Source organism: Gobio gobio, assembly GCF_949357685.1.
Source record: "Gobio gobio genome assembly, chromosome: 15".
NCBI classification, from domain to species: Eukaryota; Metazoa; Chordata; class Actinopteri; order Cypriniformes; family Gobionidae; genus Gobio; species Gobio gobio.
This window is the reverse complement of record NC_137108.1, coordinates 8,200,151-8,227,813: the sequence shown is the minus strand read 5'-3', so window position 1 is coordinate 8,227,813 and position 27,663 is coordinate 8,200,151. Positions and strand designations below refer to the sequence as shown.

Below are 27,663 nucleotides of genomic sequence, written 5' to 3'. Positions count from 1 at the left end.
GTTACACAGCACGTTTGAGCTTCAGCAAGAACCAATGAGGTTCATTCTCGTGTTACACAGCACGTTTGAGCTTCAGCAAGAACCAATGAGGTTCATTCTCGTGTTACGCTGCACGTTTGAGCTTCCTCAAGAACCAATGAGGTTCATTCTTGTGTTACGCTGCACGTTTGAGCTTCTCAAGAACCAATGAGGTTCATTCTTGTGTTACGCAGCACGTTTGAGCTTCTCAAGAACCAATGAGGTTCATTCTCGTGTTACACAGCACGTTTGAGCTTCAGCAAGAACCAATGAGGTTCATTCTCGTGTTACACAGCACGTTTGAGCTTCAGCAAGAACCAATGAGGTTCATTCTCGTGTTACACAGCACGTTTGAGCTTCAGCAAGAACCAATGAGGTTCATTCTCGTGTTACGCAGCACGTTTGAGCTTCAGCAAGAACCAATGAGGTTCATTCTCGTGTTACGCTGCACGTTTGAGCTTCTCAAGAACCAATGATGTTCATTCATGTGTTACGCTGCACGTTTGAGCTTCTCAAGAACCAATGAGGTTCATTCTTGTGTTACGCAGCACGTTTGAGCTTCCTCAAGAACCAATGAGGTTCATTCTTGTGTTACGCAGCACGTTTGAGCTTCCTCAAGAACCAATGAGGTTCATTCTTGTGTTACGCAGCACGTTTGAGCTTCTCAAGAACCAATGAGGTTCATTCTTGTGTTACGCTGCACGTTTGAGCTTCTCAAGAACCAATGATGTTCATTCTTGTGTTACGCAGCTCGTTTGAGCTTCCTCAAGAACCAATGAGGTTCATTCTCGTGTTACGCTGCACGTTTGAGCTTCTCAAGAACCAATGATGTTCATTCTTGTGTTACGCAGCACGTTTGAGCTTCCTCAAGAACCAATGATGTTCATTCTTGTGTTACGCTGCACGTTTGAGCTTCTCAAGAACCAATGAGGTTCATTCTTGTGTTACGCAGCACGTTTGAGCTTCCTCAAGAACCAATGAGGTTCATTCTTGTGTTACGCAGCACGTTTGAGCTTCTCAAGAACCAATGAGGTTCATTCTCGTGTTACGCAGCACGTTTGAGCTTCTCAAGAACCAATGAGGTTCATTCTTGTGTTACGCAGCACGTTTGAGCTTCTCAAGAACCAATGAGGTTCATTCTTGTGTTACGCAGCACGTTTGAGCTTCTCAAGAACCAATGAGGTTCATTCTTGTGTTACGCAGCACGTTTGAGCTTCTCAAGAACCAATGAGGTTCATTCTTGTGTTACGCAGCACGTTTGAGCTTCTCAAGAACCAATGAGGTTCATTCTTGTGTTACGCAGCACGTTTGAACTTCTCAAGAACCAATGAGGTTCATTCTCGTGTTACGCAGCACGTTTGAGTTTCTCAAGAACCAATGAGGTTCATTCTCGTGTTACGCTGCACGTTGATCAGTGATTACATTTTTGTGAAAATTATCAAAAGGCGGTGGCTGGCAACTTTAAAAAAAAGAGTTAATATAAAGTGGGTCCAATAATTTTTTTAAAGAACACATATTCCATGTAGTCTCTTAAATAATAAGTAGTCATAAAAAAACATTTACACAAAAATGTTAATAAAAAGATGTTACACAACAGGACGCTGCTTGAAATGTCATGCCAGCCACTTATTTCCCGCTCACGAGAGAAGGCGTGACGACGCCAGCAGAGTGAGAGGCTTTTGGGAAATGAAACGTCAGATAACAGTGACTATGCATTGCCATTTATTTTATTATTATATACAGCAATGTATATCTGTCATTTGAAAAAAAAAAAAAAAAAAACGAGTAGATGATGATCATTGCGTTTTCAAAAGCACAATGTACAAAATTGCACAGAATAAACAACATTATAAAAAATTCAAGACAAAACATGATATATTTGAGGAATTTAGGAACTATTCAAAATGAAAAACTATGACAGGGAGCTCAAGACTTTATTTACGCACAATGCAATATTGCAGCTACAAACATATTTCTCAATCTCATTTTCAGTTTTTTGGGATGTTGTAATTTCCCAATGAAAACTAAAAGTTTTTTTTATCTTATCATGTGAGATGTTTGATGATAACCCTGTGATATCAAAAAGTGTGAATATGGATGCATGGATCTGAAGCCAATCTCAGTTTTTAAATGATCGGCATTGGTCTGAACTGACTGATAAAGGAAGCAGATATTTTAGCCTTTGCAGTCGTAGATTATTTTCTATGCCAGGCCACAAATCTTTCCCATCATTCATGTTGGATGTAACAATGTTTGATTTCACTTTTAGATGAGAGATTTGATTGTGAACACTGTTTTTAAGACAACAGACAACAGAATATATATATAGGATACAGTAGTGGCTAAAAGTGATGTCGGGAGGGTGTATTTGTTTTTAAGGACCATACTAGTTTAAAAATTAAATATGAAGGAAGAACAAAACACTAAACTTTGTTAAAGGAACACCCCGACTTCTGGGGACTTTAGCTATTCACTATATGAGCTAGATAAGTCCACAGATACCATTCTCATCTCCGTGCGTGCCATAACTCTATCTGACGCACCCACCGCTAGCCTAGCTTAGCACAAAGACTGGAGATAAATGGCTCCAGCTAGCCTACTGCTCAATAAGTGACAAAATAACACAAACATTTTTCTATTTACATGTTGTGATGTGTATAGTTACAGCGTGTACAAAAAACATAGTCACATGAGACACAGCCATCTTCTAACCGTATACATCCTGGGAACTATATTCTCAGAAGGCGAAGCACTGCTACTTCTGCGGAGTGATTTGCTCGCAGCACCTGAGAAGCCCCGTTGTTACTTCCGTCAACAAAAACCAACCTAGGTAGCTAGTAGAGAACGTGACTTCTCACTCCGCAGAAGTAGCATGTAACCATGTAAATAGAAAAATGTTGGCGTTATTTTGTCACTTATTGAGCAATAGGCTAGCTGGAGCCGTTTACCTCCAGTCTTTGTGCTAAGCTAGGCTAACGATGGGTGCGTCAGACAGAGTTATGGCACGCACGGAGATGAGAATGGTATGTCTGGATTTATCTAACTCTGCGGGATACAGTAGATAAGTAGCCTGTCAAGCCAGACGCACATCAAGATGTTGGGTCTGGGAACTCCCCATTGGCAGGGCTCAATCCGAGGGGCGGGATAAACGGTTGTCTTTCAGATTCCCTCTGCACGCAATAGGATAGCGCTACAACCAACCAGAGCAACGAAGAAGGTGAAGCGGAGGTAGTTGATATATTAAACTTTCGCCGTAGCCGGTCGGCAAAACTCCAAACACATCTTCCTTTCTTAAGAATGACTTCAGTGCCGTTCTTTGTTCTTTTCTCAAAGAAAAGCTTAAGTCTTTCAGAGTCGCGGCCAAAGCCGATTCGAAAGACCGCTGTTCGCCAGCTTGCACGCGAAACTGCGACAACTCCACCGTCATTATGTTAAGCCCGGCCACCGACTCTATACGCGATGTGATTGGCCTGACCAGAGTTTGTTTTTTCCAGCTCGCAAGCCAACGGAGAGTTGCTAGACTACCCTGGCTGCAAATTAGATTTGCTGCGGTTAGGGTGCGTCTAGATTTCTAGGCTAGTAAATAAGCTAAAGTCCCAAAAACTCGCCAGGTATTTATCTGACACAATTATTTGGCAAAAAACAGCCAACTACAGCTACAGTTGCTATTTTACAATGGAAAAAATGCATAGAAAAACAAAAAGCTCACAGGAAAAATCATACATCGACTGCCATATAATCAGTTATTAATATTCTGTTGGTTTTGCATGTTCATAATTTCTTTGCGCAATAGCCTGGCTGGCCAAAGATTATGTCCGCACAATTTGGCATGTTTCATTGCGTTATCATCACCAATAAAAAACACATTTTTAACAATGTTTGAATAAAGGGTGAAGATGTCAATTCTCCAAGGCCGACAATCCCTTTTGCCCACTACTGTATATTATCAGTCAATGGTCTTGGTAAATTGCATCCCTAATTTTGAAAGAAGCTGAAATATGCAGTGCCACATGATCTATGTTTTAAAGTACAGTACTGTTGGTAATATATCCTGCCAGCAGCTAAACAACACACAACTTACATAAAATACAAAAGTTTCAAATAAACAAACACATGAGTATGTTCACAAATAAATCAAGCGGGGTCCAAAAGTCTGTCAATTGAAGACGAAATATGCTCTATTTTTATGTGGCCAATCAAATGAGCCACTTTTCTTCTTCCATTGATGCTCTTTGGATCATCTCAAATCATGCTGGAGAACATGGACGTCAGGATCATGATCGTACTAGTGAAGAAACATTTTGTGTTGCAAAATAGTAGAACTTTTGGACCCCACTATAACAAATGATGAAGTCTTTCCTATAATCATTGTACACTGATGAGACACGGGTCTTTTCTGGCATTAGAACAGCGATGTAAAAAAGGCAGATACATAGAATAATGTACTAAACTTAAGAAGGGCGATATGGAATGATGTATTGTTCAGTCTCTCTGCGTCTAGGCTCGCATTTCTCCCCCTCTGCTGCAGAAAGTGGCCATACTGTTTGGTCGTATCAATTTGGGATTGATCTGAGCTGATCGATCGTTCCGCACGGCCTCTCGTGAACGGAGGCCTGCCCGTGTCTGCTTCCCTCTCCGTTTTACTCGCGCTTTGCTCTGCCCTTCCGCTTTCTCCTCCCGCTCTCAGCCACTGCCGGCTTCTCGTCCATCTTGGCGGCGTTCCCATTGCTGGACGTCAGGGCTCCATTAGAGGCTCCGTTATGAAGGGCTTTGCCGGGTTTGGACACGCCCTCGCGGCGGGGCTGCCGACGGTACGTCTGGTAATAGAAATTGCCAAAGAGGACGATGAAGGTGAGGGCGTATCCAATCAGACACCAATGCATCCACTTGGGGAACGGGCAGTCGGAGTACAGCGACAGAGCCGTGTGGCCAATGGTGACGTGAAACTGGATCTGCGGAAGAAGATAAAAGACGCATGATAACTCATGATAAGATCCCAGAGCCTGATCATCGGTTTAGGCAAGACAAGTAAGACAAGCACTTTTGACTAGAATATTGAAAAATTAAACGTCTTCAAAGTTGTTCTACTGTTCAAAGTTTGGGGTTGGTCTCTTATGCTCAGCAAAGCTGCATTTGTTTGATCAAAAGTACAGCAAAACAGCATTTCAGATGCTTTGCAAACAAGATTTTTCCGCTGGTTAGTGCAGCTATGCTGTTACATCACGAAAGTCACATTCATTTTTTTAATGCGGATCGAGGAATTTATTCGGTAAATGCATTTCCATCATAGTTTTTGCGCATGTTTTCATATCCGATAGAAAACTCAAACGAGCTCTTACGTTTTTTTTATGCGCATTTTTAGAATTTATGCGCATCTTGGCGTTTCCATTCAGCATTTTTTGATGCGATATCCCAAAATGCGCATAAAAATAGGTGGATGGAAACGGAAGAAGATAAAAGACGCATGATAACTCATGATAAGATCCCAGAGCCTGATCATCGGTTTAGTCAAGACAAGTAAGACAAGCACTTTTGACTAGAATATTGAAAAATGAAACGTCTTCAAAGTTGTTCTACTGTTCAAAGTTTGGGGTTGGTCTCTTATGCTCAGCAAAGCTGCATTTGTTTGAACAAAAGTACATTAAAAGCAGTAATATTGTGAAATAGTATTATAATTTAAAAGAACACTCCACCGTTTTTAGAAATAGGGCTTATTCAACATCTTTCCTACATTTAGATATGTGGGCAAATGCATTTTTGTCTCAGTGCATGCATTGTTTTAGTTTGGCAGGGTCGCCGCTAGCTTAGCTTAGCATAATGATTGGAATCCTATGTTGCCAGCTAGCATGTCCCGAGTAAAAGTGATCCAAAAAAAAATAACTTCTTGTGGCCTGCATATTCACAACGAGTACAAATAGCGATGCAGATTAAGACTAGGCGATTTCCTAGGCAGATATTGACTTGGGACTATATTATGTTTTGGTCTATATATCTAATTTTGCCCTTCATGACAACTGTGAGGGGGGTGAATTTCCTTTTTCTTTATAACTAATTTGTTTACATTACATAAAGCCTTAAAGTTCTGCATAATTTAAGGATTAGTTCACTTTCAAATAAACTTGTGCTTATAATTTACTCACCCCCTTGTCATCCAAGATATCCATGTCTTTCTGTCTTCAGTCGAAAACAAATTAAGATTTTTGATGAAAAGATTTCAGGATATTTCTCCATAAAATGGAAGTCAATAGACCCCAAACGGTTCAAGGTCCAAATGAGAGGTTCAGTACAGCTTCAAAAGGGCTTTAAACCACATCAAACACATAAATAAATAAAGTTTAAGTTTTATAAGCACAAATGCTCGCCTTGCTCTGTTCAGTGATGCGCGCTCGTGACGTCACGTCACACAATTACGTTGAAAAGGTCACGCTAGACGCAGGCGGAAGTACCGAGTCAGTGTTTACAAATGAGCGGAAGGAGGACCGTATCCACATATTCAAACGTATTTCCGCCTGCGTCTAGCGTGACCTTTTCAACGTAATTGCGTTTTACGTGACGTCACGAGCGCGCATCACTGAACAGAGCAAGCCGAGCATTTGTGCTTATAAAACTTAAACTTTATTTATTTAAAAAAAAATGGCCGCTCGTTTCGCTAGATGAGACCCTTATTGATCGTCTGGTACCGTTTGATGTGGTTTAAAGCCCTTTTGAAGCTGTGCTGAACCTCTCATTTGGACCTTGAACCGTTTGGGGTCTATTGACTTCCATTATATGGAGAAATATCCTGAAATCTTTTCATCAAAAATCTTCATTTCTTTTCGACTGAAGACAGAAAGACATGGATATCTTGGATGACAAGGGGGTGAGTAAATTATAAGCAAAAGTTTATTTGAAAGTGAACTAATCCTTTAAGGGCGTGGCCACTTTGAGTGACAGGTGGATTGTCGTTTGTCTGCTGTCTGTTAGTCATCACGTCACCTCAGCTCCGCCCACGTCCCGCCTCTTTGCCCATTTTCTGTTATCCGGGAGTGACGCGTGGTGACGCACTGCCAAGATAGCGACGGCCAGCTCGACCCTACTTTACGTTTCAAAATGGCTCTGCAGAATCCTATGGGTGACGTCACGGACACTACATCCATATTTTTTACAGTCTATGGCACAGCGCCACCTACTGGTCAGGAGTTATAACTTATGAACGGTTTGCTTCTTTTGGTTCAGAGCAGCATACTGAGTCGAATGATCCCCAATTTTTCCATATTAGCCATTTTGAATGCATTAGCGTATCATTACTAAAAAACTGTGTAGGTGTAATCAGCACCACGCCCTAAAGGAACAGCACCCCTTTCTGGTCAAAATGTATAATGAAATGTAAAATAAATGCTAAGCTTTTGATTAATTTTGCCTAATTTATCATGTTCTTGATAGATTCCTTGAGACATGATACCAATTCGGTCGAGCTTGCTGTCCGCCATTTTTAATTTCAAACTCCTTCAAGACCGTTGGTCCAATTTTCACCAAATTCGGCTCAGATCATCTACAGACCAATGTCGGCTAAAAGTTATTAAAAGCTTTTTGACCAAACCATTCTCAAAACGCATCAACAAACTTGATGGCATGATGCCAAAACGACTCTAAGGCTGTATCTCTGCAAAGCTTTGGCAAATTGACACCAAACTTTGAATGTGTAATTTTCTCCTCACACTGACCACACAACATCTATTTGGCAACAGCACCACCTATTGGTCAAATGCCATAAGCAATTAAATCATATTACATATGATTGTATTTTTAAAATGTTCAGCCATTTTGACTAAAATCGTATAAAATGTCTGTAATTATTGATGCTTGGATAACTTCTCGTGCTTTTTTGCGCTTGCCCTGTTAATTACTGCTTGAAGTATGTGTTCAAATGTAATTTATTCCAGTGATGATCAAGCTGCATTTTCAGCATCATTACGCCAGTCTTCAGTAGCTATGTTTCCATCCAAAGTTGCGACTGTAACTAAATTGCAATATCGCATAAAACATTTGCGAATAAAGCACCGTTTCCATCCAGTGAGTCGAGGAGAACATAATCATCACTTCCTGATAAACTACCGCTAAAAAATCACTAAGAAACATAGAAGAAGCCACCATATATAATCATTTTCCTATATAATAAATGATTTGCGTCTCAGAGAAACTCATGCGTCTCAATAAACTTGTTGTCTTGCTTTCAGAGGCAGATGCTGCTGTGGGAAATATACTGAGCATCTTTGTCAACACACTTCTGAATAACCAAAACAGCATTTCAGATGCTTTGCAAACAAGATTTTTCCACTGGTTAGTACAGCTATGCTGTTACATTACGAAAGTCACATGAATTTATTCGGTAAATGCATTTCCATCATAGTTTATGCGCATGTTTTCATATCCAATAGAAAACTCAAACAAACTCTTAAGTTTTTTATGCGCATTTTTAGAATTTTCCATTCAGCATTTTTTGATGCGATATCCCAAAATGCGCATTAAAATAGTTGGATGGAAACATAGCTAGTGTCACATGATCCTTCAGAAAACATTTTAATATGTTGATTTGCAGCTCAAGAAATAGTTCTTATTACTATCCATGTTGAAAACAGTTGCTTCATATTTCTGTGAATTTTTTTTTCTCCAGAATTCTTTGATGAATAGAAAGTAAAAAAAAAAAAAATTCATTCGAATTAGAAATCTTTTGTAACATTATAAATGTCTTTACAACAATTTACTGCACCCTTATCGAATACCCTTATTTCTTTCCAAAAAAAAAAAAAAAAGCACTGAACAGTAGTGTTTCATATATATTAAATAATTGATCACATGTCCTGGAATGAGTGATGAGTCACATGTCAAACTAGGGTTGGGTACCGAAACCCGGTGCCAATATGCCTAACCGGTATGTAACTGGACCGAATCAGAACGCAGATGTCGGTGCCACTTAAATTCAAACATGCTTTCGCGCTTTGGCTGGGGCCGAGCCAGAGACAGACGCTCAGTGCTCGTCACATACAACTATTCAGTGTTTTCAACCACATAATATTTATTTTAGGTTTCAGACATTTAAATGCACATAATTACTAGCAAAAGAATACACACTGATGTCTAAAGGCAGCAATGACAATCCTTTCGGACCGTTATAATTTGACTACGTGTTTTATTTATATCAGATACACATTATATAGTAACTATATAGTTTACTCTATTCTTCTCCCAGTTCAGCGGTCACTCACTTTCATGTATTTCATGAGACGAGGATGAATTTATGATCATGATACAGCACTATTGCGGCATGGAAACAATAAGGCGATAAGTTCTAAAATATTTAGCCAGAGAATGTGGTCATATTTCAAAATAAAGCTGAACCTTGAAGCTGGTTTGTTGCAGACCAATAATACAGACTACTTTGCTGTTAGTAGTACTGTAGTGTAACTGTTATTAGTGTTAAATTAGGCCTATTGTAGTTGGGTTAGGTGGCTTAGGTTTTACTGTGAATTTGTTAAGTAAATTGTGTTTTGTATCTATTTATATTTACATATTTAAGTATACTTTAAACTTTTAATAAATTGTTCAATTTAAAGAATTTTTAATTATTTAAAAAAAAAAAAGAAGCCATTCTTTAATGTCATCCACCGTTGTTTTGTGGCTTTTTTTTTTTAAGTATCGGTTTCACATTTTAGGCACCGGTACCGTTTTAAAAGCATCGGTTTGGCACCGGTATCGAAAAAAAAAAGTCAAAATTGTAGTCATTTATGATGTTTAAACAGTTACTCTTCTTAAATGTTTTTGGGAAAACTCAATAGTACTTTATAGTGTGATGGTAATAACAGCAGTATTGACAGCGGAAAATACTGCGGGGATATTATAATACTGAAGTGAAGATAATGGGTAGACGTTCAGTCTAGGTGCTAATTCTGGGTTTATCCCCAGGTTCACTCAGGTGTGTCGGCCAGAACACCACTTAAGGCCAAATCTCCAGAGAATTAAATGAAGAGAGGAGAGATAGTTCTTTTTATTCTGTTTATTCCTTCCTCTTTCTTGTATAAGTAAGTATAATTTCGAGTGTGGTTTCTATAAAGATAGAACGAATACAAATGAATAAAGGAAACATATGCATACACTCATTCTTCCTTAAGCACTAATACACATTACAAACATAAAATAAACAGTAGTCAGAATATGACTACAGTATATCTCTTAAACTCTAAATGTAAGCAGAGAGAAAGGATTCAAACACTTATCAGATTTTCTACCATGCATTATGTTACCAATAACGTAGATAGAACTTACTGTCGTCTATGATATACTTTAAAGCATCAATAGCGGTCCAGATAATGATATTTAACATCACTTCATATTTTATTCAACCACAGCTTACTTAACATTCATAACATCAAGTATTGAATGAAGTAAACATGTCTAAACCCATTTAACCCGACGCAGTCTGATGGACCGAAGCTAGAAAGTAACGTGCGAACGTGGATATAATTAACACAGCGGTCGTGTAGCGACCCTTACACTCCTAACTCTCATCCATATCGAATATCAAAATAACAGCTGACAAAGAAATACAATATCACGAGTAATGCAGCAGATTTACTTACTTCTCTCATTCACGCACACTCTGAGGAAAATGTCACTCACAATTATAATCCAACCGACCGATGATCTCTATCGTACTGAATACTAACTGCGTGACGTAAGATATAGTATACAAACCAGCGCGCACTTTTGCTACCCTATTACACGCACTGAATGTGAAACATAAAGCACATTATGGTCAACTGTACTAAATAATAGCAACACTAACATATAACTTTGGGGCCTTTTCTACAAATACTCTAAAATTACACTCGAGTAAAGAATTCTGGAAATATGATAGAAATTTGAATAAAGTAAATGATGACCCCATATAAAATGATATTATCCTTTAAAAGTACAATCCGTTTTGCTCTAAAGTACCCCTAACTGAAGAATCGACCTTATATTCCTCATCATTCTCAAAAACGGCACTTCTTTCACACATGCTTGTAAAAAGTGACTATTTACCATTTGGATGATTGTCAGATATTTCTTCCACCAAAGATACTTCTGTATTTTTGGACCAAATGCGGCCAGCCCGTAATACAAGTACATCAAGACATGGATGGCTGCGTTCATATGAGCCCCGAAGAATGCTGCAAAAGAGACAGATGCACATTCAGTCCATTTCATATGAGTGGGAGATCAGTTATTCAGTAATATAGCACATGAATCATACAGTACGAACGGCTTCTATGGTGGTGTTGTTCTTTTCGTAGCTTGACGCACATGGTCTGTATTTCTCATTTGTGTTGTATATGTACAATATGTTTTTTCACGACTTTATTCCTGTGTGTGGTGCATGTGTATTTAATACTTACACTGTCCCCCGGCGACCCATTTGATGCCAATCCACCACAGCGTGAACATGGTGCAGTGGTGATAGACATGCAGGAAGCTGATTTGGTTGAACTTCTTACGTAAGATGAAAAACACAGTGTCGAGGTACTCCACACCTTTAGAAATAAAGTACCACCACAAGGCTGCTGCCACCTGCCATCACAAGAGAAGACGTGTCTTTACTCAAGTATTATTTATACCCCTGGTTTCACAGACTAGGCTTAAACTAGTCCCAGACTAAAATGCATGGAAAGCAACTTGCACTGGTATATCCTAACATATGTCAGTAGCCACGTTTACATGCACACTTTTTTGTCATTCCGATTAAAATCATTCTGATTGAAAGATTCGGTGGACTGTTTACATGAGACGTTATCTAAACCGATCTGGTGTTTACATGTGCTGACTTTCAGTAGGAATCCATTTGTGACATGCGCACACAGTTTGTCTGCCGCCTCAGATTCGTTACGTATCGTGGATCAATAGTTCTGTGTTGGTAATTTTTATATTTATTTATTTTTCTGTGGGCGGACATGCATTAGTTTAACCTAATTTATGTCCTATACAATGGCTATTTCAACAGCTGTGAATGATGAATGCGGAATCAAAAATTAATTCAATTCATTTATTTTGAAAAACACAAAATTAACAATAAAATGCACTCAAATTATTAATAAAAACATAGGATATACGGTGAAACATGAATGAAGCATTAAAGACGTGCTCAGCATCATTACTAGTAGTACTAAACATATATGTTTCAGATGATTAAGGAAAGATACCATAATCACAAAGGTATAAATATGAACAAAAGTAATTAAAGTAGACTGTGGGTAATGTTACTTAACCAATTTGAAGCAGTTGTTGATTCAAATTTTTTTTTTATAGCTAACTTAACTAACGAGAAACAGAGAGCAGCTTGAATGTTCCCCGTTGAAATGGCAGCTCTCAACGGCCACCAGGACTTGTAGAGTTTTATAAAAGCTATTTATTATTTGTCGTAAAGTGTAAGAATCACCTCAGAAAAAAAATGTATTCTGTCAGGCGCAGTTGAAGCCTCGGACAAACGAGGCTTATCTGCAAAACAACTCCGATAAACTGCGTGCGAGCTCTTCCTTTCACTACGTTACCCGTAAACTATAATACCCATAAAAATAGGAGTCCTCCTTAGTAGGACAGAGAATGTAGACCTTAAACATATCTAAAATTAAATTAATTTACATATAACCAGTTTAATATGGAGAGGCACTGAAATGTAGACTTTCGTGTTTTTGACCTACAGTGTTACATGACGCGAGAACAGTATTATTATTACAGTTTGTATGTTAGCAGGGACTTTAATCGTAACTTAACGAGAGTATGACAAACAGAAAATCCTCTCAGGATCCCTGGAGTCAGTGTTACAGTACCTCAGACACGACATTTTAGCATTTTTGTAGCATAAACACCATCAAACCGATGAGAGCTTCGGATTTTCCAATGTTTCTCTATGGCGCTGAAATCTAAAGATGTCCGAGTTCCGGTCCCGGCTCAACTGATACTCAACTGCTATTGGCTCATCTGCGTTCGAGGGGAGGGGCTTACCGATAGGTCAATTGTGGTAGCTAGATGTAAACAAAGCATGGCGGACTGTACGGGGCTTATGCTCATTTACAATCATTTCTATCACCAAAGGTGCTTACTCCTTGCTTATTTGAGGGAAACGGAGGAGAAAAAACGGCGCATAAGGCAAGAGAAGCTGTTAGACCTTTTATTTTACATTTTTTTATATTTGGAAATGTATTTGGTATTAATTTATTCTTGCACTCAATGGCCTGAAAACTAGCTAATGCTAGAAAAGCTGCTGATAATGCATAACATTTGCGGATAAATAACGTTAGAGCAATACCTTATTTGAATAAACGATTTGGTTTTTAATGTACGACTTTCATAAACACAGCATCCGTAGGGGCTGCCATTGTTGTTTCGTGGGTTATGTAACGTCAGAGCGCGTAACTGGGAGTACATCGATCTACAGTAGTACGAGTTCACGGATGAAAAGTCACGGGTTTGACTGCCGTTCCAGTGCACGTTTACGGTTAGAAGGTTGGAAAAACACGGGTTACGGGTTGCCTGGAACGCGGCATAAGTCTCTTTATGAAAAACACTGACACTTTGCACCCAGCCAAATGTATTAGTTTTTCTCAAAAATGTAAGTGTTGAAGCAAACCATTAATATAATTTATTTGAAATGAATCAGTTATTTTTAGTAGTGTCGCAGTTTTGGTTCTTTGTGTTTATAGTCTCCTTTGAAGTTATTTCGTTCTGTGTTTTCCCTCTCCGTGTTTATTTCCTGTTATTTTCCTGACTTGGTTGTCAGGGTTTCTAATTATGTTCTCATTTGTTTCCATGGTTACGGATTATGTTTGCCACCTGTTTCTTGTTCAGTTCTCATTATCCCGTGTTTTCAAATCCTGGCTGAATCCAAAATCACCCCAGACACCCTCATTCACTATTCCCTACTTTAGTCCACTAATACAGTTCACTTGAAGGAGTGAATGAAAACGAGTGAGCGAATCCGGACAGCCATTGAGTGTACATCGGCTGTACATTCGTTATTGCGGTGCAATGTGGGATTGGACGAGTGCACTCGATTACGTCCACTATGGTTTCAGACACCACTACAAATGGCTGTCCCTTCAAATAGTGCCCTATTTAAGGGTATAGGGGGCGATTTTGGATTCAGCCACTCAGTTTGGTTCTTACATTGTTTGGTGTTGTCTTTGTCTTACAAAGCAGTAATTACATGAACAAAGTACATTATTTGGAACCTACTTTTTTTAACTTACCCAAGACGGTTTGTCCGATTTTCCCTAATAGTGGCTCATATCATCTTCAGACCATGCTGGCAAAGAGTTATTAAATGCTTTTTGATAAACCCAACTGTTCTCAAATAATGTGCGAATGAATTTGACGAAGACCCCGTTAAAATGAATGCGAGGCTATATCTCTGCAAAGCTTCAGCGTATTGAAACGAGTCTTGGTACGTGTCATTAAAAGTATGACCTAAGGCTACATGCAGTGTTAGATACAGAGCGCCACCTAAAGGTCAGGAGTTATGATAATGGCTATTTTGGCTTATAACTTCTGAACAGTTTGCTCTTTTGATTCCGTGCAGCATACAAAATGTATAATGAAATTTTAAAAAACAAATATGCTAATAACTTTTGATTAATTATGCCTAATTTCATTATATATTTCTTGAGACATACTGAGAACAATGATACTAATTATGTCATATTCGGGCGAACTTGCATAATTAGAAACAGTAACTGGTCCTGCTTTTATTAATTTTTTTATCTGTCAAATAAGCTACTTTCTCATTTTTAACTTAAGATAAAACATTTTGTTGGTCAATGTTTAATTTGACCAACTTTGAAAGACTTTAATGTTTATGTCTTTTTTTTTAAATATGCATCATATTTTATGTTATGTACAAAAAAAAGTGGTATTTGATTTTAGACAAACTGGTCAAAACCAGAAACCATGATTTTCGATTAGACCATTATAAAATGCGCCTTAAATAAATGACAGCAGTTAAAAAATGTTCCACTCTTTGCAATCATTTGTGTCTTCACACATTTATGACCCTTGCTATTTATATATTTCTCTAAACTCTAACACCTGGTTTCACAGATACAGTTTAGATTAAGTCAGGATTAGGCCGTAGTTCAGTATTTAAGTAGCTTTTATAAACGTGCCTTAGAAAAGAACATTCCTGGTGTGCATCTTGAGACAAAACAATGGCACTGACATATTTTAAGATATATCAGTGCAAGTTGCTTTCAGTTGCCTGGGACTAGTTTAAGCCTAGTCTGTGAAACTGGGCATAAATGTATCAACAGTCATCAATCATTCATTGTGCAATACAGCTTAAATGTATTAATAATAGTTGACCTTTCTGGAAATACTAAAAATGTTGTGTTCCTTATGACATCATGATGGTTAATTTATACTGAACATGCATTATTAAAAACTACACTTGCATTTACAGTGGTGCACAGCCTAGCTGAAACAAATACACTAGTATCTGAACATGAATGTCAGATGGTGTTTGTGAATGTGATCATGTGAAGTCACAGAGTGAAACCGAACTCCCCGGTTATCCCGCTCTGGGAACTCACTTTAGACCGGTAACTGGAGAGCAGAAATACGTGTCCAGTTTCAGTGCTCAAGCACAGTCTCGGACAGGGACCGGGTAACATTGTGATCCTATCTGTGAAGCACACTCACCCTCACTTCATTGGGATCTTCTGAGTAGTCGACGGGCTGGCAGATGTAGCTGTAGTTGGCCGCCCGTGCTGCAAGGAAGAGCTGGAATAGAACAGGTAGGAATTGACATCTGGACTATTTCATTGAGGGAACAGCACTGAATGTGACACAAAAAATGTTTGATCTGAGCTGTGATTGGTATAAAGGACAATTCCCATTCATTCGTTTCTTCACCTCATGCATAAGAGAGAGCGAATGTAGATCTAGCAAAGTTACTCCCACTAATGAATTGATTACCATTTGAAAAACTAACGCTGCATCCCAAATCGCATACGATCCATCCTAAATAGTATTTGAAATGACAATTATTGTGTCCCAAATCGTAGTATGTTGTTTTCAAAAGGTACCCGGATGGTCTACCATTTCCAATGAAGCCTCGTTCAGACTGTCAGTTCAAATCCGTTTTTATGTGCATATCTGATTTAGTAAGTGTGAATGGCAAAAAGTCCCACGAAATGCCTTTTCCAGCTACATTCATATGTGTCCGTTTCACATCCGCTTCAGTCTGACTGCTCTGATCGGATTCCGCGTGGTTTATGTGACTTTCTCACGCCACATAAAATGTAGACGTCAGGCATTGTTATAGGAAACATGCTGAAAGTCTCTGCAGAAATAAGGTTGTGTGGTTGGGCCTGACGAGCAGAAAATGACAGTATAACGGAGACATGGTTTGGGACCGGCAGAGACGACAGCATGGAATAAAGCTGCTCGTTCCAACCTCCTACGGTTCTGCCTCAGAAGACGCAGTAGTCCAGCGCAGCGGCTACACATTGTCATGTTGTTAATAAGACAACATCTCTATTGCAAACCCCTCCAGGTTATGGTTGTTGTTCTTTTTGGTGTATACCTACTAGGCTTGCTACGATAGTCGGTGTTGCCGGTGTTACCGGTGTCCAGACTGAACACCGGTTACATCACTTGCCCACCGTGGCACCGCCCACCGTCTTTTTGATTTTTTTATAGTAATAAAATAATTTAGTTCAGTTAGAGAACAGACAATACGAATAAAAACAGAACGTATCTGCTTAGTAAAGCAGGATCCGACCGTGAGTCTCGGCAGCGGCAGGAGTCATTCATCAGATTTAAGAGTGAGGAGCTGACTGAGATGATCGTGGAAGATTTGGTTTCAAAGCGAAACGTAAAAGGGCCTATTTAAGGGAGTTTGTCATTTGTTTTGTTGTTGTGTTTTTCATTAAAAATAATAGACTAATGAACCCATAATTCAAGCAACCCGCAGTCGAATTGGCGCTTATTCAAAACCGAAAGTTAAATGTGCACGGCCGCACAGAGCGCACATTGTTTACTTTCGCCTGGCTCCGCTCCGCTACGCTGATTGCGCGCATTTATTTTTGCCGCGCGCACCCTCGCGCTCATGCGGGCGCGTCGAGTATAAACGAGGCTTTACGGACAAACTGTTATTCATTCATGGCGTGCATCTCAATCATAGACTGATCAATGCTTGATCAGTGCCCTGACTACTGAACTAGGGAACTGATTGAGACGCACCCATGGCCTCACAGAGCGCGCATTTACAGACGAGCTGTCATTCACGGTGTGTGAATATGCAACACTGGCGCGTTTTCAGTTCAGAGCGGTCGTGTGCATGTTACTTTTGGTTAGATAGAATTAGTGATTTAAAAGCCTCCGCCGGTGATACCGGTATTACCGGTGTTGTCACACATCAATTAACCGGTGGGAAAATTTCCTCACCGTCACATCCCTAATACCTACCAACCAGGGGTGTAACGGTACACAGAAGTCACGGTTCGGTACGTACCTCGGTTTTGGGATCACAGTTCAATCCGAGTTTGGTCTTAAAAATTTTTAAATTAAGGAATTGTTGATTTGTTACTCTAATTGATAGATTGACCAATGCTGCGTGGTAAAATGCAACGGCTGTTATCAAACTTATTGGTTTGATCGACGTGTTGTGCGTAGCCTTTTCTTTGCGCTGAATTTGTTCTAATCCTAAACGGAGAACTTGTTGGTATATGCATTCACCTTTACTATTTCTCTCAAAAATGATGATCGTGTTGGTTAGTACCCTGTGTATCCTTAAATTCTTTTTACAACACCGGCAAAGATCGTTTACATTCATCTTCTTCTACTTCTTCCAGCGTGCGTTCGAGTTCTGTTGACAACTGTGTCGCTCAACATACGTCACTTACTCCGTTGCTCTGATTGGTTGTAGGTCTATCCTAATTGACCTAATTAACATGCAGAGGCATTTTATTTCCTGGTTCGGTTGAAACACGCCCCATAATCACAGCCCAATGGAGCAGTATCAGACTCATATTCTGACTAGAATCTGTGTATGACGACGTCAGGCTAACACTCTTTTGAAAAATAAAGAAAACAAACAGGATGCTGCTTTCTGCTATCCCAGTTTCCTTTTCGTGAAGTTTGTGGAGAGTGTCAAAAAAATTTATCGAAACTCAGCCTATAGGCTACCAGCAAGCTCTTGCGTGCCTTCTGAACTCTTGTTTTGGGTTGGTGGATAGATCATCTCTTTTTCTTCTGCCCTTTTTCCTGTTGTGGCGGTTAGCAAACAGTGTTGCGTTACCACGTGTGCCCCCTTCTGGCTTGGAGTGTGGATCGCCTGTGACTGACTGTATTAGTCGTCTGACTGTATGCACCTAACTGTGACATCCATTCGACCGTTCGGGATGAATGCATGTGTAACGGAGGCCAGCTAGTAGTCGCTGTGCGAGTAAACTTCACTCCTCTGATCTCAAGAGATGTTCTAGAGACTGACGCTAGAGGTTGCAGCCTTAAGTCTCCTTGTTAGAGCATCCAACTCTCATGCTGGCAGACCCGGGTTCGAGTCCCGCTTGGAGCGGGCGGTTCGAACAGGAGTGGTTACATTGGTGCCGTGACCCGGATGGGAGTGCGGTTTAGGGGGTGAGTGTAACGGAGGCCAGCTAGTAGTCGCTGTGCGAGTAAACCTCACTGCTCTGATTTCAAGAGACGTTCTAGTGACTAGCTTGTAGTGTGCGTGGTTCGAACAGGAAGGGTTACACATGTACCATTACACCCATACTACAAACACAATGTCATTGCCATAGAAACCAATGCAGATATTCCGGAAAACGAAAGAGCACCATGGGACACACAAATCGGATCTGAACAGTTGCGATACACAGTGTGGACATCAATAATTTTAGCTCAGATTCCAGTCAAAAACACAAATAATAGGATTTGGACTGACAGAGAATCCGAAGTGCAGATCCGTGCACACTCTAATGGCTAATATTGCCCAAAACCCACTGTGCATTGGACAAGGATTCGATTAGAACTACAAACACGGATAAAAAGTGTTAAAAACTACAAACATGGTGGATGTGCGAGGTTAAAGGGTTAGTTCACCCAAAAATGAAAATTCTCTCATTAATTACTTACCCTCATGTCGTTCGACACCCGTAAGACCTCCGTTCATCTTCGGAACACAAATGAAGATATTTTAGTTGAAATCCGATGGCTCTGAAAGGCCTCCATTGGCACAATGGCACGTTTCACTCTCAAGACCCTTAAAAGGCACTAAAGACGTCGTTACAAAGTCCATCTCACTACAGTGGTTCTAAAATAACTTAATGAATCGGCGAGAATAGTTTTTGTGCGCAAAAAAACCCTAAATAACGACTTACATAGTGATGACCGATTTCAAAACAAGGCATCATGAAGCTTCGAAGCGTTATGAATCAGTGAGTCAAATCATGATTCGGATCTCGTGTCAAACCGCCAAACTGCTGAAATTTGGCGATTCAAACTGCTGAATCGACTCACTGATTCATAACACTTCGAAGCTTCATGATGCCGTGTTTTGAAATCGTCATCACTATATAAGTCGTTATTTAGGGGTTTTTTGCGCACAAAAACTATTCTCGCCGATTTATAAAGTTATTTTAGAACCACTGTAGTGAGATGGACTTAACGACGTCTTTAGTGCCTTTTAAGGGTCTTGAGAGTGTAAAGTGCATTGTGCCAATGGAGGCCTTTCAGAGCCATCAGATTTCAACTAAAATATCTTCATTTGTGTCTGAAGATGAACGGAGGTCTGACGAGTGTCGAACGACATGAGGGTAAGTAATTAATGAGAGAATTTTCATTTTTGGGTGAACTAACCCTTTAAGTAGAGAAGTGGGTTTGAGTGATTAATAACCTGTATCTAACCTGATGAAAAGGTCTTTATTCAATGTTATCCACATTATATTTCATCTGCAACAGCATTGTGAACTTTTATAAAAGATAAGTTTGGTCATTAACTTTTAAATGCATCATATTCAAATTGAAAACGCATGAGGAGAGTCTCTGCATGAAAGACCCATGACTGGCCGATCAACGTGCTACTACATTTCTCTCCATTACGTTGGAAATTAAATTAAATCAAATGTGTACAAGATGATTGACATGGCAATTTAAACGGTGACAGGATGCACATAACTAAGCGACAGAGCAGTCCTTTAAAGACACAATAATGACCAAGTAGTGAACGTCGCAAAGCTTGCCTACTCTTCTGCTACACACTCAAAAGTATACCTTTTCTTCACAGAAACAGTACATACTTTTAAGGCATAGTAGAAGTAGGCGAATTGTGATGCAGCATAAAGACTTATTGTGTATGTTAATAAAAATAGGAGTTTGCAAAATGAGCAATAAAACAAAACTATGAATGGGCATTACAATATAAAGTAAGATTAAATAGAATCTCATCATCAATTGAGCAATCAACCAAAACTACGAATGCCCATTACAATATGAAGTCAATTTGACATAGAACCTCATCAGCAAACCACATTTTTTCCACATTTCAAAGACAATTTTCACATTTCAATCAATGTTGGCTGATTTAATTAATTTCTCAAACCTGACTTCTGACCATCAGTGTATTCTGTCCAAATGAAGTTGATGTTGCTGAATCATAAACACCCAGAGAGATGGTAGTTACAATTTACTGCATGTATAGCACATTAACAGACAGGACGAGCACTGTACTGCAGTTATTTGGTGCTCATGAATATGCAGTTTCTAATAAACAAGGAGTCTTTTCATCATTTAAACTGAAAAACAATCCTCTAAATCAGTGTTTCCCAACCGGGGTGCCGTGTGACGAGAGCAGGGGTGCCATGTAAAAGTCCTTCAAATATATATATTTATATATATATATACATTTTTTTTTATTTTTCCAAATTTTTCAAATAATTCTCTCTTTGTAAACTTTGTTCAATGCATGCGAGTGCTGCCGTATGTTCGGACCAGTGATTTTTGCTGTCATCACACGGGTGTAGTGCCAGAAGACGCGAATGAGAAGTCGCACGCGCTGTGAGAAAATGTGTCTCTGTGCACTCATCCGGAAGCGCGCACACGTCTCACAGCGCGCACATATTGAGTTCTCTTTCAAGTCTTGCTCTTGAATAGACAAACTCACACAAATGTATGTCAACATGTCCATCTTGATGAGTATTCTAGCAGACATAGTCTGTATATGCCTTAAGTAAACTTAATAGTCGAGAAAGACTACGCATATCCGAGCATTAAGTCTTAAAGGGGCAGTAGCATAAGGTCTTAAAGGGGCAGTAGCATTAGGTCTTAAAGGGGCAGTAGCCTGCTGTCTGTTTAATGTCAATCAACAAAAGACAAGGACATCACTCACTGCTCTTAATTGAATAGCTTTTGTAAGTTTAATAGGATTCATCTTTAATTTATACACTCAAATATGCAATGTTATTTTACATTTGATCAATTTCTGTACCTGAAAACTAATGTTAGATGTACCTGAAAAATCTGAAAAGCATAGTTTATTTTATTAGCATCTTTGCTCAACAGTATTTTTTTGTGCTGCTGCTTGTATTTAAATTATTTGTTCTTATTATTTTCTTTATTTTTTATTTGACAGTAGTCCTTTTTTCCCTGAACATAGCAAATACTGAACCGTACCGAAACGGTGAACCTAAAACCGTGATACAAACCGAACCCTGAGCAATCTGTACCGTTACACCCCTAGCGTAACATATGCGAGGGGGTGCCACAAAATGGAGAACATTTTCATAGGGTGCCATGAAAAGGTTGGGAAACACTGCTCTAAATAATCATTCTTAAACAGGATAAACACAATAAATATGTAAGCATTAACTATAAAAAAAGCATGCTGAGAGTTTGGGTGAACTCACCTCTTTGAAAATGAAAAAGTTAAGGATGACCATGCTGAAGTTGTAGACGATGAGGGTCTTCCTGAGCTGGAAGGGCTCTCTGCCCTGCATGTACTTCGGTCCCAGCCAGAGGAAGAGCAGGTAGGTGGAGCTGATGGCCAGCGTGGGGAGCGGAGAGTCCATCAAAGGCCATTTCTGCACACGCTTGTCTGCAAACAGACATGAAATCACATTACTGGGGTTTTATCTGTAATCTACAAATGTCCATAAATTGCACTGGTATCATTTGTTCCTGTTTCCTGGCAATATATATATATTAGTGCTGTCAAATTGATTCATCGTGATTAAATTGCACCTAACATAAAAGTTTGTGTTTATATAATATATGCGTGTATATATTATTATATTTATATATCTTATACACACACACACACACATATATATATATATAATATATATATATATATATATATATATATATATATATATATTCAATAATACCCATCATTATTTGTCCCTGTCCTAGTTTTATTTATTTACTTGAATTTAAGGCCCTAACCCCTTCACGGGGGAACTCATGGGCCAGATGGGCTGGGTTTGTCCAGGGCCGAATTTTAGCCCCAGTCCAGCCCTGAGTGGTGGAGTTGCTTTTTGTTAGTTAAATAACTAAAGAAATAAAGAAATTTGTACAAAATGGAGCATTCGGGAGTGTGATTAAACTTTTCTATGTGAATATATTGTAAATGTAATTTATTCCTGTGATCAAAACTGAAATTTCAGCATCATTACTCCAGTCTTTAGTCACATGATCCTTCAGAAATCATTCTAATATGATGATTTGATGATTATTATCAATGCTGAAAACAGTTTTTGCTGCTTTTTTTTCTCAGGATTCTTTGGTGAATAACGAACAGCATTTATTAAATATAAATCTTTTGTGACATTGTAAATGTTTTCACTGTCACTTTTGATCAATTTAATGCATCCTTGCTGAATACAAGTATTCATTTCTCAACTTTTTTTTGATCTTATCACACATTTTTTAATGGTATCAGTTTCCACAAAAATGTTAAGAAACAAAAACGATTAAAAATCAGATATCAGAATGATTTCCGAAGGATCATGTGACACTGAAGACTAGAGGAATGATGCTGAAAATTCAGCTTTGATCACAGGAATAAATTACATTTTTAAATGAATTAAAATTAGGGCTGTCAAAAGATTCATCGCGATTAATCGCATCCAAAATAAAAGTTTGTGTTTACATAATGTGTGTGTGTACTCTGTTAATTATTATTTATATATAAATGCACACACATTCATGTATATATTTAAGAAATATTTGCATGTATATACTGTATATACATTTATATAATCTATAATATATATAAATATAAATGTTTTATATATAAAAATAATATTTTTTTCTTAAATATATACATGCTTGTGTGTGTATTTATATATAAATAATAATTAACAGAGTACACACACATATATTATGTAAACACAAACTTTTATTTTGGATGCGATTAATCGCGATTGATCTTTTGACAGCCCTAATTAAAATAGAAAACAATAATTTTAAATTGTAATAATATAACCCTGACTTCCTGCTGGGAGGAGGAACCACTTTTTATAGCCTTTCGCAGAAGAGTCTCTACTTCCTGTTTCAACATATATTTGGTAGATGTTTCCACCAAAAAATCTCTAATGGTACCAGTCCCTCAAGACTGGCCTCTGGTTTACTGCGAACAGCATGGCCAGACTGCTCTTGGACCCTCCGTGGAAGGAAATTTACGATTTAAATTGTAATAATATGTCACAATATCACTGTTTTTACTGTATTTTTGATTAAATAAATGCAGCCTTGGTGAGCATAAAGGCGTTAATAAATTGTAATGTTTCCAATCTTTTGACAGATACTGTCTCTATTCTACTTCTAGTCCCATTGATAATAGCCAACATTGAAGCATATCATTTCTAACATTTACATTCGTTGAAATCTGCTCTCGTTCACCAAAAGTGAAACCTTCAGTCGGGTCAGAATCCAATACCAGGCCCTTCCTGCCCCCGGCATCACATCCAGATCAGTGAAGTCAAGGCCGGTTACCTGCAATCGTGAGACTCCATTTGTAGAATCCCACAGTGTCGTTGATTATATGCTTTAAAATATCCATCGCTGACACTCAAATCTTAATGGTCTGTGAACAGATAAGAAAGAGAAGTTTTCAGTGGTCTTGTGGCTTTGCTCTTATACAATGATGGTGTGTTGTTTGGGAAAGGTTTTATTACAGTGATGGAGGAGATGGGAAAGGGCTTTATTTTGATGGGGAGGTGGGGTATAATTCAGCACAAAGGCTAGAACAGCACGTGTCAGCATCACAGACCTGCTGAATTACAGTGCTTATAAATGACACATTATTCATGAACAGATACACTTGCGTCCGACGCAACACTGTTTAGGCCTATATATAGAAAGGTTTCGGTTAAATGTCGTTGCATATGAAATTATTTGATGTCAAACGCCATCACAGCCTCTCCCAAATCAGCGTCAGAAGAACCGAGAAGGCTTTTATTACTTCAGCAAAATGTCGACGGGTTAACAAGAGATGCAATGCAACATTCAGGGATCAATCGCGCAAACGTGTCGATGCGGCAAACGTCAAATATCCATGAGTTTATAGTCTATACCTCCCCATGCGCATAATATCATAGACTTCACGTTAGATTTAGAGTCGTAACGGCGCAAATGGGGATTTCCGTTCTTACCGTGTCGAGATTAAAATCCCTTTCCGATGACATTCAGCGCAAGGTCGCGCGCATCCAGTTATCCCGTGCTGTGGAGAACACCTTCGTCCCGGTTTTATCCGGATCTCCTCAAAGGCCTGTGGCTGAAACAGACGGGAATGAAAGCATCCGTGAGAAGAGCATCCTAGAGGGTTACTGGCATCACTGCGGCTCTCGGGTCGCTCCCCTAGACTCAGACAGCAATGGATGAGGGCTGCTCGACTGCGCATGCGCATAAAACAGGTGCAATTCTCTTCATTTGAAACCTGCGTCCCAATTCGCCTACTTATACTACGTCCTAAAAGTATGTACTCTTTTTGTGAAGAAAAAGTACATACTTTTGAGTGTGTAGCAGAAAAGTATGCAAGCTTTGGGACATACTTCGTCATCTTTAACGGACTCTGTTGCTTAGTTACGTGTGTCCCGTCGCCGTTTAAACTGCCCTGTCAATCATCGTCACAGTTCAAATCCTCCACATTAAATTTAATTTCCTACCATATCGGAGAGAAATGTAGTAGCACGTTGATCTGCCGTTCGTGGGTCTTTAATGCAGAGACTCCTCTCATGTGTTTGCAAAGTTATGGACAAACGTATCATTACAAAAGTTCACAATGCTGCTGCAGGTGAAATATAATGTTGCTAACATTGAATAAATATATTTTTGTCAGTTTAAATACTGATAATTGCTCACTCAGACCCCTTTATCTATTCCTCTCTACTTAACCGCCAGACTCGCGTAACCATGTTTGTAGGTTTTTTTTTTATACACTTTTTATGCCCGTTTGTAGTTCTAATCGAATCCTCGTCCATCTCGCAATGGGTTGTGGGCAATATCAGCCGTTAGAGTGCGCATCGATCTGCACTTCAGATTCTGACCGGAAATAGTAGACCATCCGGGAATCTTTGAAATACTCTTTTCATACTACGATTTGGGACATAGGCCTACTAATTATTTTTTCGAATACTATTTAGTACGGATAGTATGCGAATTGGGACGCAGCGCTTGAATCTCAGCCTTTAAAGTCCCAATGAAAACAAAATGGCTTTTAGTATTAATATGTTAGCCTTACTGTTAGCTAGTGTGCCCCAAGTCAATGACAAAATTCGCATTTAGATAAGAATTCAAAACTTACAAGCTTCGTTCCGATTGACAGGTCCCTACCATAGACTGTATAAAGGTCCCTACACAGTGTTCACTGCTCCCTACTCCCTGAGGACAGGATATCCGTTAAAGTGGACTTCGCTGAATGCCCTAAAATGTCAAATTTAAAATCACATAATAGGCCTACATGTACAAAACACACAATATATCTCTAATAAATATAATCAAAACAGTGTATTAGTTTATTACTTGTAGCCTATTAATTAATTGCAGCTATTGACTAGATTTGAAGCTGTACTGATCTGTCCATCCATCGCAGAGCCGTTTAAAAACTCTTTCAATGGCTCTGCTCAATGACATTTGGGTGATTTTTGCTCTACACTTCCTGTGAAGTGATGCATTGATGTTCCCTTATTCCCTAAGCCTAGTGCCCTTCGAACTGAACATGTTCGCTCCCTTCGGATTGAAATCTCACTTAAAATGGAATACCCTGTGAAGTCCACTCCGCAGTCCCCTTATGGTCAAATGGCACGCAACTCTCTCACTTCCACCAATATGGATCAATGATTTTGATGACATCACTTTGCACTTCAGCTTCTCATCAGAATTTCTGTCCAATCAAGTGCTCTCTAGAATCTGAAGCCCCGCCCCCTACATTATAAATAGATGCTCGGTCACTTGTTCACACATTTACTATTTTCTACATGTTGAATGGCACATAGTGCACTATATAGGGGATATGGAACGATTCAGACAGTGTAAATATGGGTTCCATAGGGGCGAATGAAGTCTGTTTCATGTTAGTGTCACGCGAACCTCCGCATCTCGTTCCTGAGATAGCTTATCTATATGTCCCGCCCCCCTGTTTTCCTGTTTCAGTGGAAATGACGTCAACACATTGAATAACGCTGAGCGTTTCAAGGCTCTCCGATGGGCCTTTAATTTGGTGATGTGAGCTTTGATAAAACACAAACTAGACATTCATTGATTATATTAAAAGGCTGTCGATTTAACACGTTAATCCGGCTTAGATTAATTATTAACGGCAAAAATATTAATAGTTTTTACACTGGGCACGTTTGTTGTGGTCCGACCGCGGAATGAATCGCGGCACAGTTCAAACGCAAGTTGCGCAGTTGCGCCCTCACATCAGTATAAGCAATATCGCACAAGTAACTGTTCGTTTCCGACTCCGAGCAATACACAGTGGCGTTTAATTTCTAAATCCCTGTTTTGGACAAATCGGTGGAACCAATGACAAATGAACCATTTACTTCACTCCTGAATGAATCAGCCGTTTGAATGAATGACTCAATGGCTGCGTCCGAAACCTGGAAACTGCTGCCTTTGGAGGACACATTTCAAGGCAGGAAGGCACCAAGGCATGTCCGAATCTAATGTTAACTTCACTTCCTGTCTCCTGAAAGACCTTCATCTGATCGATTATTGAAGGCAGCATAGATGTATCCTTCGCTGCCTTTGATATCCCACAATCCTGTGCTTTCCATTCTGTGACAGTTGAGCTGGGGAAAAAAAGATGGTGTCCGAGAGTTGCGTTTGCTGGTCAGTTCGTGTGTAAAAATGTCAGTTTTTTACCAACATTTTTCACTTCTGATGTCATTTCTAGCGAGAAATTACTAATGTCGTAATTAAATATTTGTTTAGTTCTCACCAAAGCTCTCTCTATTTTTCTGTAGATCATTAAACGGTTACTATAACTGTCATACATATTATTTCTGTTATTTAACATGTTTTTTGTTATATTTGTTTAATCTATTCATGAATATTGAGTGTTGAGGTTAACAAGGAACTAAAAGACATTTGCGTTGCACACGGACATTTTCTTAAGGTGCAACAGGAAAAGTT

The 27,663-nt window shown here is 39.1% G+C and overlaps 1 protein-coding gene across 3 annotated transcripts; it reads right to left on the bottom strand.

Annotated features, from left to right (window-relative positions):
* Nucleotides 1-1,718: 1,718 nt before the first annotated feature.
* elovl4a (ELOVL fatty acid elongase 4a) lies at nt 1,719-24,923 on the bottom strand. 3 transcript variants are annotated; one of them, XR_013818056.1, is made up of 8 exons: nt 24,678-24,923; nt 24,019-24,109; nt 21,930-22,117; nt 15,724-15,804; nt 11,433-11,604; nt 11,080-11,207; nt 3,029-4,970; nt 1,725-2,567 (listed from the first exon to the last, which is right to left on the bottom strand). XR_013818056.1 is itself a non-coding variant. In XM_079837301.1 (7 exons), the coding sequence occupies exons 2-7, from the start codon at nt 24,083-24,085 to the stop codon at nt 4,659-4,661; spliced, it is 948 nt and encodes a 315-aa protein (XP_079693427.1). In that variant the 5' UTR covers nt 24,086-24,109; nt 24,678-24,923; the 3' UTR covers nt 1,719-4,658. The 3 variants fall into 3 exon arrangements, 1 of the variants encoding a protein (XP_079693427.1); XR_013818057.1 differs by having other exon boundaries at nt 1,725-2,546; nt 3,075-4,970; XM_079837301.1 differs by having other exon boundaries at nt 1,719-4,970.
* Between the last annotated feature and the right edge of the window lie 2,740 nt (nt 24,924-27,663).

Excerpts from the sequence above, each read along its gene's own strand:
- elovl4a (XM_079837301.1), bottom strand. The coding sequence starts at position 24,085 with ATGGATATTTTAAAGCATATAATCAACGACACTGTGGGATTCTACAAA. Across the intron at positions 22,118-24,018 it reads ATGGAGTCTCACGATTGCAG|ACAAGCGTGTGCAGAAATGG; the intron begins GTAACCGGCCTT and ends GTCTGTTTGCAG. Across the intron at positions 11,208-11,432 it reads ATGGGTCGCCGGGGGACAGT|CATTCTTCGGGGCTCATATG; the intron begins GTAAGTATTAAA and ends TCTCTTTTGCAG.